The sequence below is a fragment of the Rhopalosiphum padi genome, chromosome 1 (assembly GCF_020882245.1).
Source record: "Rhopalosiphum padi isolate XX-2018 chromosome 1, ASM2088224v1, whole genome shotgun sequence".
In the NCBI taxonomy this organism is placed as follows: domain Eukaryota; kingdom Metazoa; phylum Arthropoda; class Insecta; order Hemiptera; family Aphididae; genus Rhopalosiphum; species Rhopalosiphum padi.
The window spans coordinates 3,513,095-3,528,283 of record NC_083597.1 but is presented as its reverse complement, the minus strand read 5'-3'; the positions used below and the strand labels follow the sequence as shown (position 1 = coordinate 3,528,283).

Here is a 15,189-nt window from a genome sequence, read left to right as displayed (position 1 = left end):
ACTATATTGGTTTTATTTTATTAATAATATGGTTTAAGACACGATACATATTAAAATAATACTATTATACTATACTATAATATATCGTGGTTTAAAATATATGATATAATTAAATTTACCTTAATATAAAATAAAATCAAAATTTTATTACTCCGAATAAAATTTACTTTATTTTATGAAACACTGATGTTATAAACTCAAATTAATCTATGGCGTTTTTCTCAAAGTTTTGAACACAACAATTTTAAAGTGGATCTGAAAACAAAGTTTAAAGTAAATTATAGAAAACATTTTCATTTATGATTAATAATAAATAGATAAATAGCAAAGTATAAAATAGCATAATATTAAATAATAGTATGAAGTTTCCACTATTTATTAAACTTTAAAAATATATAATTGTTAAATTATAATTCATGATTGATTGGCCTAGATTCGTATATTGTTTTGACAATAAGTAGATAAAATGAATCAAAAACAGATTTATTTAATTTAAAATATTTTCATAATAATAAGTAAGTTTCGTTATTTATTTTTTGTCGGCTGTTTTTTAATTTCAAGCTTTATCTTCAAAATTGCTTCCAAAAATCAGTAACCAATGAATTTGATTGATGATTAACCAATCAATGTAGAGAATTGAAGAAATATTTATACTTCGAAATGTTTTTTTAGATGTAGGCAAACACACACACACACACATACACAAACACTTAATATTATAATAATAAAACCAATGTATTTCTTGTATTGTTCAGAATCTTAATATGTAGTTTCGTATATTTTATATTCATATATTATTTATACAATAGACTCATAATTTATTATAATAACACAAAAAGTTACAAACTATACTTTACCTACTAAATACCGTTTCAGTTCTCATTTTATAGTAAGACTATATGTAATGAATGATTAATGTTGAATGATATTTGTAAAATCACTTTAAACTATGTATGTTCGAGTTATACTAAATATTATATAATATTAGATAATTACGGCTTAAACTTTTGTACTTTATAGAATTCTTAGTAAAAAAAATAATTTATCGATAAAATATTAATGAAATATGTTATATTATCAATATTATTACTGATTTACACTATCATATTGTATAATTTATGTTATATTGTTTATCAATGAACGACTAATATTAAAAAAATAATAAATAAATGTTCATAATGTTGAAATAATCATCAATTGGAAGGAATACAAATCAAAGTTAACACAAGAAGAACTATCAATTTTACGTGCATTCTCAAGAATAGCATTTCTTTTGCCTCATAAACCATTTGAAGAGATAATTACAGGTTTCCAATTGGATCTCTCGGGTACATTGTACAACAAAAAGACGAAAATGATTTAATGAGATATCTTAACTTTGTAGCGGCAAGTTTTGGCGCAATGTGTATTTATATAATTATGTGCAGATACAATATTGACAAATATGAATTTGTCGAAAAAGACGATTATTTACTTAAAAAATCCTATCAGATAGAAAATGTAAGTTTTACTTGACCAAGTTTTTAAAAATTGTTGTATCATATACGTACATTTGCAAATTTTTACAGTTGGTCAACACGGTCAGGTATATTGTCTATGGACTATAATAGTGAAGCATGGGGTCGATGCTATTTTCCTACCGCATTCATTGATGATAAAAAAGAAGATGTTAGGGTCTTGTGCGAAGAAAAGAAACCCAGGTCCATGGAAGAAACAAAGTTGCGAAGATACGAAAAAATGATAATACAATTGGCCGACAAACACTATCTTGAATCAGTGGAAGCTATAAATCGTTTACCTCGGGAAATACGAGGTACAATTTTAGCGTCTACTGAAGTTTATCGTGATGGGATTATTGATGCAATCCAATCAAGTTCAAAATGTCTTTACAAAGCAAAATTAACAACATATAATAAGTTAATGATATTATTTAAGACATTATATATTAAAAGTATGCAATATGTAGTTTAAGCTGGTTTTAAAATATATAAGTAGTTAACTGTAATCTGTGAGTATATTTCTGGGCCATAAAAAAATAGTATATTTAGTCGATACGAATATTTATGATAATTAAATCAAACTTTTTCTTATATTGTTTATTTTATTATTTCTTTGTTATTATTTATTAAGAAAATAAATTTATATTTATAATATTTAACTATGCATTTTATTTATTATTATTTTTTTTTGCTTAACGTTAACATACAATGTAATTATTCACCAAGTACGATAAATTAATATATCAACAGAGTTTTTTTTAAGGACAAAAGAAATTTGGACAACATTAGAGGTTTAAATAAAGAATAAAGATTTTGTCTTTTTTTATAATTTAAAAATATTATTCGTGTGTAGTTAAAATGTATATAATAACGCATATTTGTAATTGTATACACAAATCTACATTTTCAAATATAATGTTTTCAGCAAAAAATTAATTTAACCTACGGTTTCTATTTCTCCCATTATTAGTAGAAAATTAATTACTTTAATAGTAATATTAATATATCATAAAATATGCTTAATAATACGTATATTCTAAGTCAGAATTTCTAACAGACTGTCATCATTCAGAATCGTTCTTGTCTGCAATGATTCACTACTAATTTCAAATTTAACACATCACATTATCACAACATTATAGTGACCTACTAAATTTCGAGCAGAAACAATACCTATTGGCTATTATACAATATAGCAGAGTTGTTTTAACTAATATTTTATCCTTTATATTTTTATGTTTTTAAATGTATAACTAACAGTTTTTAAAATATATTGTGTACTAGTATACTCAATCTTATTAAAATTATTTAACCCCACCAATACAATCTGGTTTGTATTTGTATTCAATTCTACTTGTGTGTATTTTATTGGCTAGTAAAAAATATTTCAAAATATTTCTATTGTTGAATTACATAATTTATAATGTTTTTAATATAATTTAAATATATTGTCATGTTTTATCGCGAATTAACTTAAAACAAATTTTTAAAAGTCATAATCTTCTATTTCTAACATTTGCGTTCAATGGAATCAATTTTATGTCGTTAGCTTTAATATTAAAGTGAATTGACATGTTATTGTTTTTAATAATTGGCTTTTGTACTATTTTTTTGATATTTAATGTTTTAAGTAAATTGTGAGTAAGGGCGTAATTTAGCGGACAATAATTTTTAATCGAAATTTATTAAAAAAAAAAATTAAAAAAATTGAAAATTCCACATGCCTATAAATAACTAAAATAGAGTTAAAATATTTTGAATTTTACCGTATAATAAATATGATAATATTATAAACATTTGGTGTAAATTTCAAGTACCTACGTACTGTTTTTTTTTTTTTTTTTATAAGCAACAAAATATCAAAAATTATTTGAGGAGAAATAATCAAAACCTCAAAAAAATGATTTGGCTTTTCGGTAGAATTGTTTTTTGTATATATATTTATGTTAAAAAGAAATCTAATGATATATTTTAAAATCTGAGGTATAAGTATACAAACAAAAAATTGTATGAACTTCTAATTGAAAAATTAAGTATTAATTTATTTTCATTTCAATTATGTATTAACTATTAACCAGGCGCGTAGCTAGAAATTTCTAAGGGGGGGTGTTATTCAAAATTAATTGAAAAATTACACACACAAAATTGATAACATGATGCATCTTTATCTTGATAAAAAAATATTAAGTATACCACGGCTGAGGGGGTGTGTTATTACACCTGTAACACCCCCCTGGCTACGCGCCTGCTATTAACTATTTTTTGCGATTTTTATGAATTTTTTATAATTCTAATTTTAAATGTTTATAAAAGAAATATTGTAACTATTCATTTTAGATATTTTTTAGTTGATAAATTAACAATTATCTTATTAAAAGATAAGTATCAAATTTTTAAGTATTTCCACCCAACGAATAATTTTAAGCTGATATCTATAGAAAACAACTAATAAGAATCAATAATTTGATTGTAAATAGAAAATAATTATATAATCATTTTGTGGAAATTTTATTTTGTTTTACACGATTATAAAATTAAGTAACAACTAGATTCAATTAGCCACTAGAAACCATCCTCAAAGTTTAATTGTATCGATAACTCATGTAATGAAACTCATGTATTCATAACACGTACACACACACACACACACATAATTGTAGAATCAATACATTCCACTCTGTTTAGAATCTAAAATATAATATTTTATAAAAATATCGTTTTTTAACAAATTTAGATTAAATGAAAAAAAGGTCAAAAAAAGTAACCTCATAATGCGAGATTGTTAAGGTTATAGACATCTTGAATATATTTAAAAACAATATAATAAATAGGAAATAATTTGGAACGTACTTGAAATATCGTTATAGATTTAAGTTTTTCGTAAAATAAGTTATCAAATTAACCGTCATAAATAGCTCAGTAGTTTAAACAGGTGGTTAACATTTTTATTAGGGAAAAAAAATTCCATATAAAGAAATAAATGATTTATTATTAATTTTTATTCAATCGTTTGTTTTATTTATATTTAGGATATGCCCAAGCGATGTTAAATTATTAATTGTAATACCTATAAATGATTTATTAGACCACACACTTTAACATTGCATTAAGGCTGCCAATTCGTTATGTATGAGTACCACGTACCTAGTACCTATTAAAACCAAATACTAGTCCAAATTAACCTACAGCATTATAAAATACTTATATATAATTTGATACATTACATAAATCAGCTACTGAATTTAACGATATTATAATATGTACCGGGTGATCCATTTAACATAAAACATTCATTATTCCAAAAACTTATTGAAATTAGAAATAGATTAACCATAAAGTTTGTTAGTAAACTTAAAAAATGAAAATATTTTATTTTTACATTATAATATAAAGAATTTTAAACCAAAGATTTTCTAAAAATAATTTTTTTTGTTTAGTTGTCTTACTTTTTTTAATGACATTATGTATTTCATTATTCCAATATAGAGTTTTTATAGAACATTTTGATAGATAGAAATATAATTAGACGAATATCTAGTTTATAATTTATCGATATTTAAATAAAAGTAGGTATAGATCAGTAGAATAAAAGTTACTCACAAAATTTGGGTCCACTACTCCGCTTGTATAAATTTTAAATACTTATATAGAAACTAGGTATCCATTTTGTCAAAAATTGAATTTGTATAGATGGAAATTCTCCGATTAATATTTTTCTTCGTAGTATGAAATTAAAAATGTTCATAATGTTGTCTTTCAAAAGTAAGTTACATAAAAGTTATTAACAATAAAAGATAGTAAAAAATTTTCAAAACATTAATGTTTTTTGAAATAACAAGTTTACGTTAAATTTATCACTCCGTATAATTTGATATTGTACAGGGTCTCGCTATGAATACACATCACTTATCACATGCCACGTCATCTTTATCCATTAGTCCTAATGAATGAGAATATCTCTAAAAATACTATATACTATTTACGATAAATACGATTATTAAATTTTTAAAACCCAACATTTTCAATTTCTTGATTTATTAAATGGAATCATATCTAAGTGAAATAAAAAAATTGTTTAAATATAAAAATTAAAACGAAATGGTATAGGATATCCGGGATTATCTGTATCCGGTTCGTTCTTATTTACCTATTTGAACTGTGTCAAAGTAAAAATTTATGTTAGTAAAATTCACCTATGATCTTCATATTTTATAGTACATCTATTCTATAACTTTATAATAAATTGTAAATTAATACGTTAACATAAATTTCCTGCATCTTTGAAATAAATTTTAAGACCATGATCTTGACAACTTCCTCCCCTCTATTAATACATTCTATTTAAATTAATACGTTTTTAGTTCGCTCTATGCATTTACTTAATAAGTCTTCGTGTAGTCAACGCTAGTTATATTACTTATATTAACTTTAATAATATTCAGATTCGTATTTTAAATACATTTGATTTAAAGTGCTTCCATTTGAAATACACTCGGTCAAATATACCTATAGAGATATCAAGTAAGTTAACATATATTTGACATAATGTAATATTAAATTTATAATAGTAGAAGTCAATAATTGAAGTATTTATTACTAATTAGTAATTTTACATTGATGTTTTTTTTTGGCATCTAAAGATACTTTTTATAGTAGAAAAAAGCTTCAATTGTATAGAAATATGAATTTCAGTTCCTTTCAAAATTATCAGAAAAAATTAAAATTAAAGTAAGATTTAACTGGAAATTATATGCATAACTAATTTTTGATAAACAATGTATTTTTTTAATATTCAAAAATTAATAAATATAGGGACATACAGTTTTCATAATAAATGTGTAATATTATAATATTTTAAGTATAATATATTATTATTAAAGTATTTTAAATATTTATGTGCTATTTATTAAAATTTGAAGTCTTCAAGCTTTTTATCGATACATATTAAAACTATATTTGTTTCTGAATAAAAAAGGTTGATAATTTAATACAAGATTAAAATTAATACTTTTAATAAGTTGCAATTCAAAAATATTATTTGTAGGTAACTTTTCGAAACTATCCATGTGTTATTAACTATAGTCTATAGCCAATGCTATTCTCAAAATATTTTGATTACTTTTAAACTATTTGAACAATGAACCATTTAACGCCACCTTGACTTAAAAATTGCCCATAAGTTTTTTTATTAAACATTTAATAATTGATTATTTTGTAAAATTTATTGCATCACTAACAAAAGTATGAAAAACAGTAAAATAAAATCGATAATATTTGAAAAGTTAAAAGTAAAAATAAATTATAAATAAAATGAATGAAATGAATGAAATATAAATAATTTATTGAGTGTTTGTTCTTGTGACTTACCAAAACGTTGGTTTTTTATCTATTTTAAAATATTTTCACTAATAGAATTTGCCGTTTTAGTTAAAATTATAATACATTTTAGAAAGTAATTATAACTATAATTATATAATTATAGTAACTTGGGATAAATAATATGTTGGAAATCATGGATAATAAATTATTTTTATTTGCGCTTAAAAATGCAAATTTAAAGCATTATATTAAAGATTTTATTTTTTCAGTTCCAATACCCAAAAATGTTGACCTACATGGACATACATTTAAAATACACACTTCCAGTTATCGGTGTATTGGCATTAATCACCCGGCCATTTCTGTGTCGCATGGAAATAACCAAAATCGCATTCATAAGCACCGTAGCACTACTTTACACAACACTGCATTACAACTACCCTATCCTGAATGGAGCTCGGACATATCCGCCCGAAAAAGTTTCTGGCGTTATAGGAAATATCCCCGTCGATGAGTACATATCCGTAGTCCTACAAGTCGTTCTCGTTTCGCTGTGGGCCTACCTCTGCGTTCGATGGAAACACCAATGCTTGAACTTTAACCATGACAAACAGAGTTATCAGACGATTCGCTGGATGCCGATCCTACTGCTCAACGTCACCACGGCCATAGGTTACGGTTTGGCCGTCCCGGGACAACAAACGTTTTACCTGGGAAGCATAATGTGTTGGGCATCTCCCGTGATAATGGTTATGTGGTACGGTGCGGGCAATTATTTCGTGAAACATTTAATACCATCGTCTTTTGCGATCGCGATACCGACTTTATACCTGTTATTGGTCAATCGGATAGCCCTGAAAGAAGACGTGTGGCATCTAAACAAAACTACCAGCTTAAACGTATCCGTGGCCAACGGTTTACCATTAGAAGAAGCACTATTTACATTTATAACGACCGTGATGATCGTCTTGGCAGGAGCTTGTTACGACAAAGCATACGGTATGATCATTACGTTCTCTTTAATATACCCACATCAGTTTAGTTTCAGTAGAAGTTTCATTGGTCAGATGTTTAAAGCATTCGCGACTTCGGAATATACAATGCCTTCTACTGTAACGGATGACTTGAAATATTGTATCAAACTATTAGATTCGTCGCATTCATTCGGCACTTCTAATTATTTATTCCACACCGGTAAGACGTTAAAACAAAATATCCGTGAATTTAAATTAATATTAGGTACATTAAAAAATAGAACATATTTTAAATTGATATTTTGCTTTATACTTGAGTCATTTTCAAAATTTTTATTTATTAAAATATTTTTTTCTTAAGTGTTGATATCTAAATTATATTATTATTTGTTTATATTATATGATAAAGCTGAGTTTTTTTTATGCATAAAATTATCAACTTACATAATACTGTTTAATGATAATTTTTTTTTTTTAATTTAGCAATTCGTTTGGATTTATTAATTATATACGGATTTACTCGTATTACGGATAATATGGTTGATGATGAATCAGACTTCGAAAACAAAAAAATTAAATTAAAACTATGCTACAAATTTATCAACGAACTTTTCGCTGACAGAAAATCAGATTTTGATGTTAAGTCCAATCCACAAGAAATAATCATCGATTGGAAGGAATACGAGTCTGAGTTGACAGAAGAAGAATTGGCAATTTTCCGTGCATTTTCTAGAATAGCATTTCTTTTGCCTCGCAAGCCATTTGAAGAATTGTTTGATGGATTTCAATTGGATCTTTCTGGTACATTGTACAAAAATGAAAACGATTTACTTGTATATTTCACACTTGTGGCCGGAAGTTTCGGTGCTATGTGTGTTTATATAATCATGTATAGATACAATATTGACAAGTACGAATTCATTGAAAAGGACGATTATTTGATTAAAAAATCTTATCAGATAGGAAATGTAAGTTTTGAAAACAAAGTTTTTAAAACGAATTATTTATACGTGCGTTTGCAATATTCTTTTGTAGGGATTACAATTTGTGAACATTGCCCGAGATCTCGTCCGTGATAGTGAAGCATGGGGTCGATGTTATTTCCCTACTGAATTATTGGATGACGAAAAAGAAGATGTTAAGATCTTGTGTCAGGAAAAGAAGCCAAGATCTATGGGAGATAAAAAGTTGCAGAGATACGCCCAGATGATGATGCAGTTGGCCGACAAACATCAATTGGAATCGGTGGACGCTTTAAACCGTTTGCCACGAGAAATACGTGGTCCAATTCTAGCGTCTACTGAGATTTACCGTGGGCTTATGAATGCAATCCAATCAAGTCCAACATTTCCTAACAAAGCAAAATTAACGACATATAATAAATTAATGATATTATTTAAGACATTATACATTAAAAGTATGCAATACGTCATATAAGTCGATTTAATAGTATATAATATGGTCGAACTAAAACTCTATTGAATTTACGTAGTTTAATTAGAAAATATGATTGTAATATGATTGATACACAACGTTGAGTAAAATATTAACTTTGTGTTTTACCTACCAATATTTTTTTTATAGTTCAATGTATATTTTAAAATGTCTTTGTTTTTAATAACTCAAAAATAGAATAAAGTTTATACATTTAAGTATGCGTTTTCTTTTTTCAATCAATGATATAATATATATTGAAAATATACATTATTACAGAACAATACCTAATTCTTTACAATATATTCATTTACAAAAATTGTTAATACAACTTTTTTTTAAATCGGTCAAAACATAGATAATATTACATGCAGTGGAGACTAATATTTACTATCATTATTTCATTTGTGTGTTTAATATGATTTGATGGGATAAGTATATAAATGTAAAAAAAGTTGTCCTTTTGTAAAAAAAAATTTCACCCAAAAAAGCATTCCAACAAACTCTTCTCGGACTCATTGGATATTGTTAGACAATTAATTTTAATCTTTAACTTTTTAGACTAAGGATCGATTAACACTAATTAGACTAGGCCAGTAATGACATATATAATTTAATAAAAATGTATAATATTATACGATTTATATAGAGATATTGAATATAAATTATATAGTACCTATAACGGTTATAACTTCAAAAGCGCCGTTAGAATTAATTCAACCTACCTAATCTATAATTGAACAATAATAATAATAACTAATAGCCATATAAATATCTTAAAATATTTTAAATTAATTAATGTTCTCTAAAACTTTTTTATAATAAAGGTACCTATATGATACCGACAATTGTAATAATCACTGTCAATAGTAACTAGAAAAAAATTAAATCGCATGTTTTATGTAGGAATCGATATTATTATTTCCTATATAGTTATTCTTGTAAATTCTCATTAAATATGAAAAATCATATAGTGTTTGGCGAAACTCCTTCCCTAGTTTCAGCATGGTATTGTAAAATAATCAAAGGTCATAGTATGGCATAGGGATTATATCTGTTCGTGTAAAGGGGCGGAAACTTTATTTTATGCGTGGTTTCAGTTATAACCATAGCGTGAACAAACCACCTACACACTTTTACTATGAAAATTTATGCTCGTACACTGCAAGAATCTGCAGCCGCCGTCCTACACGCGATTCGTATACTCGATTTAATTTTTTTCCTCACCAAGTAATTTCAGCTATATTATCGATTATATTGTGGGTAAAAGAGAAACAGGATCTGTTATCAGAAATAGAGGTGAATAAGTAAACTAGAGAAGGTATTTACTTTTTTGCCACACCCTATATAACCTCGTAAATTATCAATAAGGTTTTTCATAACATTTTATTATTTGTTATTTGTATTATTTATTAGTAACACTAGTACAATAAGTAGCCAAAGTACTAAAGTAAAATTGATAGTGTTCAAAAGTGAAACATAAAAATTAATTTTGCATAAAATTAAAGAAATATAATTAATTAGTATAATCACATTTGTTCCAGTGACCCGTTAATAGTTTGTACTTAAAATGTGTATTTTCTTTTACAGATTTTGTAATTTTCAGTTTTATGATTAAAATTATAATAAATTGTACAAAGTAAAGTTAATTGTAATTGTAAATTAATATACGTTTTTCGTTAAAAGTTATGAATAATAATTTAAAAGAACTTCACAAAGTATCTAAAACTATTGAGTTATTTGCTAGGTAGAATGCACTAAACGACACAACTTTATGCGTATCAATCTATAATATTAATGTTTTTTAAGATTAAATGTTGATAATATTAACGTACTTTTAGAAATGTACCTAATAGGTACAATTCAAACAAAAACATATTAACCAATTTATTCAACTTATAAATTATTCTATACACTATAATATTATATTTATTTTAAATTCCAGATAACTGATCTTTTGCATTGGGTTCACTATAATTTTTACACTACACACTACATTTTTTAGTTTCTTTAACCAGTAATATTAACACTTTTAATTATTGATGTATATTAGCTTTAATTATTCGGCCGTTTATGTGGTGATGGTAATAACTAAAATCGCAAGTTTATGAAATGCATAAAATCATTAATTTATGTTAAGTAAACATATTATCTATTATGAAATAGAATTTCATTATATATTTATATATTTATTTATTAACGGAAATAAATAAAATGTATAAAATAATAATAATGTATGTATGTGTTATTGTGAAATAAAATTAATAAAATAATACATTTATTTATTTACCTATATATGGAAATAAATAAACGTATTATTTATTTATTTTAATTGGTTTAAATTTTCTGCCAAGTAAACAAAATATATTAACAATAATGTTTCGTTATACAAACAACCTTATTTATCGTTAAAACACATTTTATAATTACATAATGAAATTTTACGATGCATACAAGCATACCACGGTCATAACGTGGTTATTTTTACTTAACTAGATATACTTCTTGTACTAGTGAAATATGAACTATTTTTATAAAAAAAGTTGTGCATACCATGTGAAGTATGTATACAAGAAAATATATGTATATTGTATATGCATATATATGTTATGTTTAATTATAATAATATTAAAATATAATTGCACGTAAAAATATATATTCACTCGAATACACAATGACAACAGTCATGCAATATTTTAGCGGTCACTGGCATCATATAATAATATATAGTTTTTTCTGTTATCTAGTCGCCGTTGCAACAAAAACAATTTTGTCTATTATATCAAGATCTACGACTTGTCGCATACGAATTAACACCAAACATCGAAAATATTAAACAGAATTATGATACATCCATTATTTCAAGGGATATCACAATGGGTCCCGCGGGACACCCTGTATAATCCGATACAAGTCCATAATTGTGATTTTTTTTACTTAGATTCAATCCACTACTTTGATGCTAGATTTAATGTCATTTTTATAAAACCTTGAAATATATGCTATAAAATGTTTTTAATACAAATAAATTCATGAATATTGAATACGTTTACTTTTATATTTTATTAAATTAACTTGTTTGGTTTTATGTTTTGCAAACGGAAGAATGAATGTATAAATTGTATAATGTTTTTTTTAATTTTTTTTTTTGTGTGTCTAAAAACGCTTTTCATTTAAAACATATTCTAATCATCAACTTTGTTGGAAGTTTAAAATAACATACTAAATTATTTTTAGGAGGTTGAAATTAAGAATTCTCAGTACTTTTTAAAATAATTGGAGCAAAAAATATGAACATTTGTTAAAATATAATACTATTCTTAAGATAATTATTTGGTAACCTTGGTTACTAAAAAAATAAAACCGTCTTCGTTCACATCGTTTATTATCGTATACAATGATGATTTATCATTGAATTAAAATTTAAAATATCCATATTAGTGCGTACTTGCGTACCTATACTCAATTACAATTTACTAGTATTATCAGTTGAAAACAATGAAAACTCATAAGATTATTATTATTTTATAAAATAAAAAGTATGTCTGAAAAATAAAAATTTCAAATACAATAATGAAATATAACTTGGGTATTTATTTTACGAAAATATTTTATTAAATTGGTTTGTTATAACTTACAATATATAAGCATTTAATTTTAGTATTTTTATCTAAAATATCTCAAAAAAAGTAAATACCTTTTCCAATATCTTCAAAAAACATTAACTATTTTGACAATTATTAACTATTCTTTACTGAACAATATTTAAGTATTATTGTTTAACAATAAATACGTAAAAATAATTATTTTCTTGCATTCATAAAATAACAATGTCGAAATTTAATATTATTATAAACAACACGCTTTACTGAAGAATCATATAACTGCTAAATTATAACTAATGACTAATTCAATATTAAAATTATCAATGTAGCAATTTAGGCGTAATAATGCAGATAATAAATAAATATTGAACATTGTACAAATAATGGTTAATTACCACATATTTCATATACTATGGTTGTTTTGTATATCTGTTGTATAATATATGTAATATATATATATAATTCAATAATTTCATACGTTTGTAAACACGATATTCATGATATTATTATGATTCGCCCTATAGTATAAGATCTTAATAATTTGGGATCAGAAATCGGGAAATATGTAATTGAAATAACTTTTTTTCTAGACCTCCAAAAAATATGCAAACATTTTAAATTATAAATTTCTGAAAACCCCTGAAGTTTTCTGAAAATTACAAATGGTATTTAACTATGCTTAAAATATAATAAGCTTGAACCACGAAGTATGAATTAATAACTTTTTATTGATTTAAGTTTAAAACTAATGCCAAACGCCGAATTCTAATTTTACCATCGCTTTCAGTATAAAATACACACAAGTTAGAAAATTAAATAAATCTATACAGCTCAGTAAAAAAAAATATAGTATAGTTTGGACTATTGTGCTGTGTTGTTTTTCATAGTATTATGATTACCAATACCGTATTGACAATATGGATAGGTGGACATAATTATACAGTATTGACATGATTCTATTATTAACCGCTAAAGTGAGTCCAACTTCCAAGTTATACAAGTTAAACTAATTCCCAAATAATAATTATATACGTCTATACATAAATCAAAAACAATAAAATTAACTTAATTAATTTAATGATACTGGAAAATCCACAAATTTAAAATGAACCGATTTGAACTATATTTTCATAATCAACAGCTAAACAAAAATTCAACAAGTCATACATAGGTATGTGGCCATTTATTTGCACGAAAAATAATATTTAGTTATTTTCAACTCACAATTTTATTAAAAAAACAATTTGATTATAATAATTAAATTCATAAATTTAATTTTAAAAATTATAAAAATGTTAATTATACTATATAATCTTTGCTAATTTAGAGTAATTTATAACGTAATAGATAAAAAATTCAGTAAAATTCCACAAACCATAATTTAATGAAATTTAACACATTTTAGATTCTGGGCGGAGCAATGATTTTATAATAATGTGTAATTTTTTTTTACACCAAATATAATGAAAAAAATGTTTGTTCTTCAACTTTGATAGTGGTTTTTGATAGTAAATTAAATCTAATTGTTATATTATAAAATTCAAAATTAAAAATGTCTAGTAATTCTCAATATAATATAAATATATCAATATTTTTCAATACAAAGTTGTTCATAATTAACTAACTTTATTATGTAATAATAATATACGTAAAAGCAGGAACAATACTATAGGATATTTGTGTGTTACTGATATGTATTTTCTACTTTTAATAATAATTTAAAGTAATATTAATGATTGGAATATTTTTTAACAGCTAAATACTATTTTAAATATTTAATTAATGAAATAATTTTATTTATTTTCGTCATTTAATATACCTATTTGTTTAACTACGACACTACGTTCCAATGCTTATTGATATTAATTTATTGTTTATAAACATTAAAATTACACATGTGTTTTTGGTAACAATTTTTAAAGTTAAATAATTAAGTTGTGATGCTTCTGTCAAATGAGTCAAAGATCTAGGTCAAAAACACATAAACAGCAACTAATTTGATTATAATATATTAACCTAATCACTTAACCCGCAGACCGTAGTCTTCTACACAGTCCGGTAGTAATTTTATTTATGCAATTCAGCTGACCTAAAAATATTAATGCGGTGCACAAGTTTACCAAGCCGCACGCAGCGTACTTTATGATAAATTCCAAATTACCTTTGGTTGGCGGATCCCCCTCCTGGGTATCTTGTTGGACTGGCGCCCGGAACGACAGTCGTTGTTGTGGTATCGCAGTGTATGCACGGTATATAACGTGGTTCGGTTATAACGCGTATGTTTGGTCTGATATTAAAATAAATAAGGATACAGCGCTGTGTTTAAACTGTAATACGGACGTAGGTATGTGAAAATTA

The 15,189-nt window shown here is 24.9% G+C and overlaps 2 protein-coding genes across 7 annotated transcripts in view; one reads left to right on the top strand and one right to left on the bottom strand.

Moving 5' to 3' along the window:
* LOC132918309 (uncharacterized) overlaps positions 1-15,189 on the bottom strand; it is a 42,067-nt gene that overhangs the window by 20,544 nt on the left and 6,334 nt on the right. Inside the window, exons 1-2 of one of the 6 annotated variants that reach the window (XM_060979481.1) lie at positions 14,993-15,135; positions 120-255 (exon numbers count right to left, since the gene is read on the bottom strand). The gene's annotated coding sequence lies outside the window, so the exon portion shown is untranslated. Of the gene's footprint in view, positions 1-119; positions 256-857; positions 974-14,992; positions 15,136-15,189 lie in introns of those variants that run through there. The other 5 variants (XM_060979482.1, XM_060979484.1, XM_060979486.1 and 2 more) reach the window with 5 other exon arrangements.
* Positions 5,856-9,444, top strand: LOC132917931 (uncharacterized). Its single transcript, XM_060978931.1, has 4 exons — positions 5,856-6,020; positions 7,088-8,012; positions 8,276-8,760; positions 8,828-9,444. The coding sequence occupies exons 2-4, from the start codon at positions 7,103-7,105 to the stop codon at positions 9,227-9,229; spliced, it is 1,797 nt and encodes a 598-aa protein (XP_060834914.1). The 5' UTR covers positions 5,856-6,020; positions 7,088-7,102; the 3' UTR covers positions 9,230-9,444.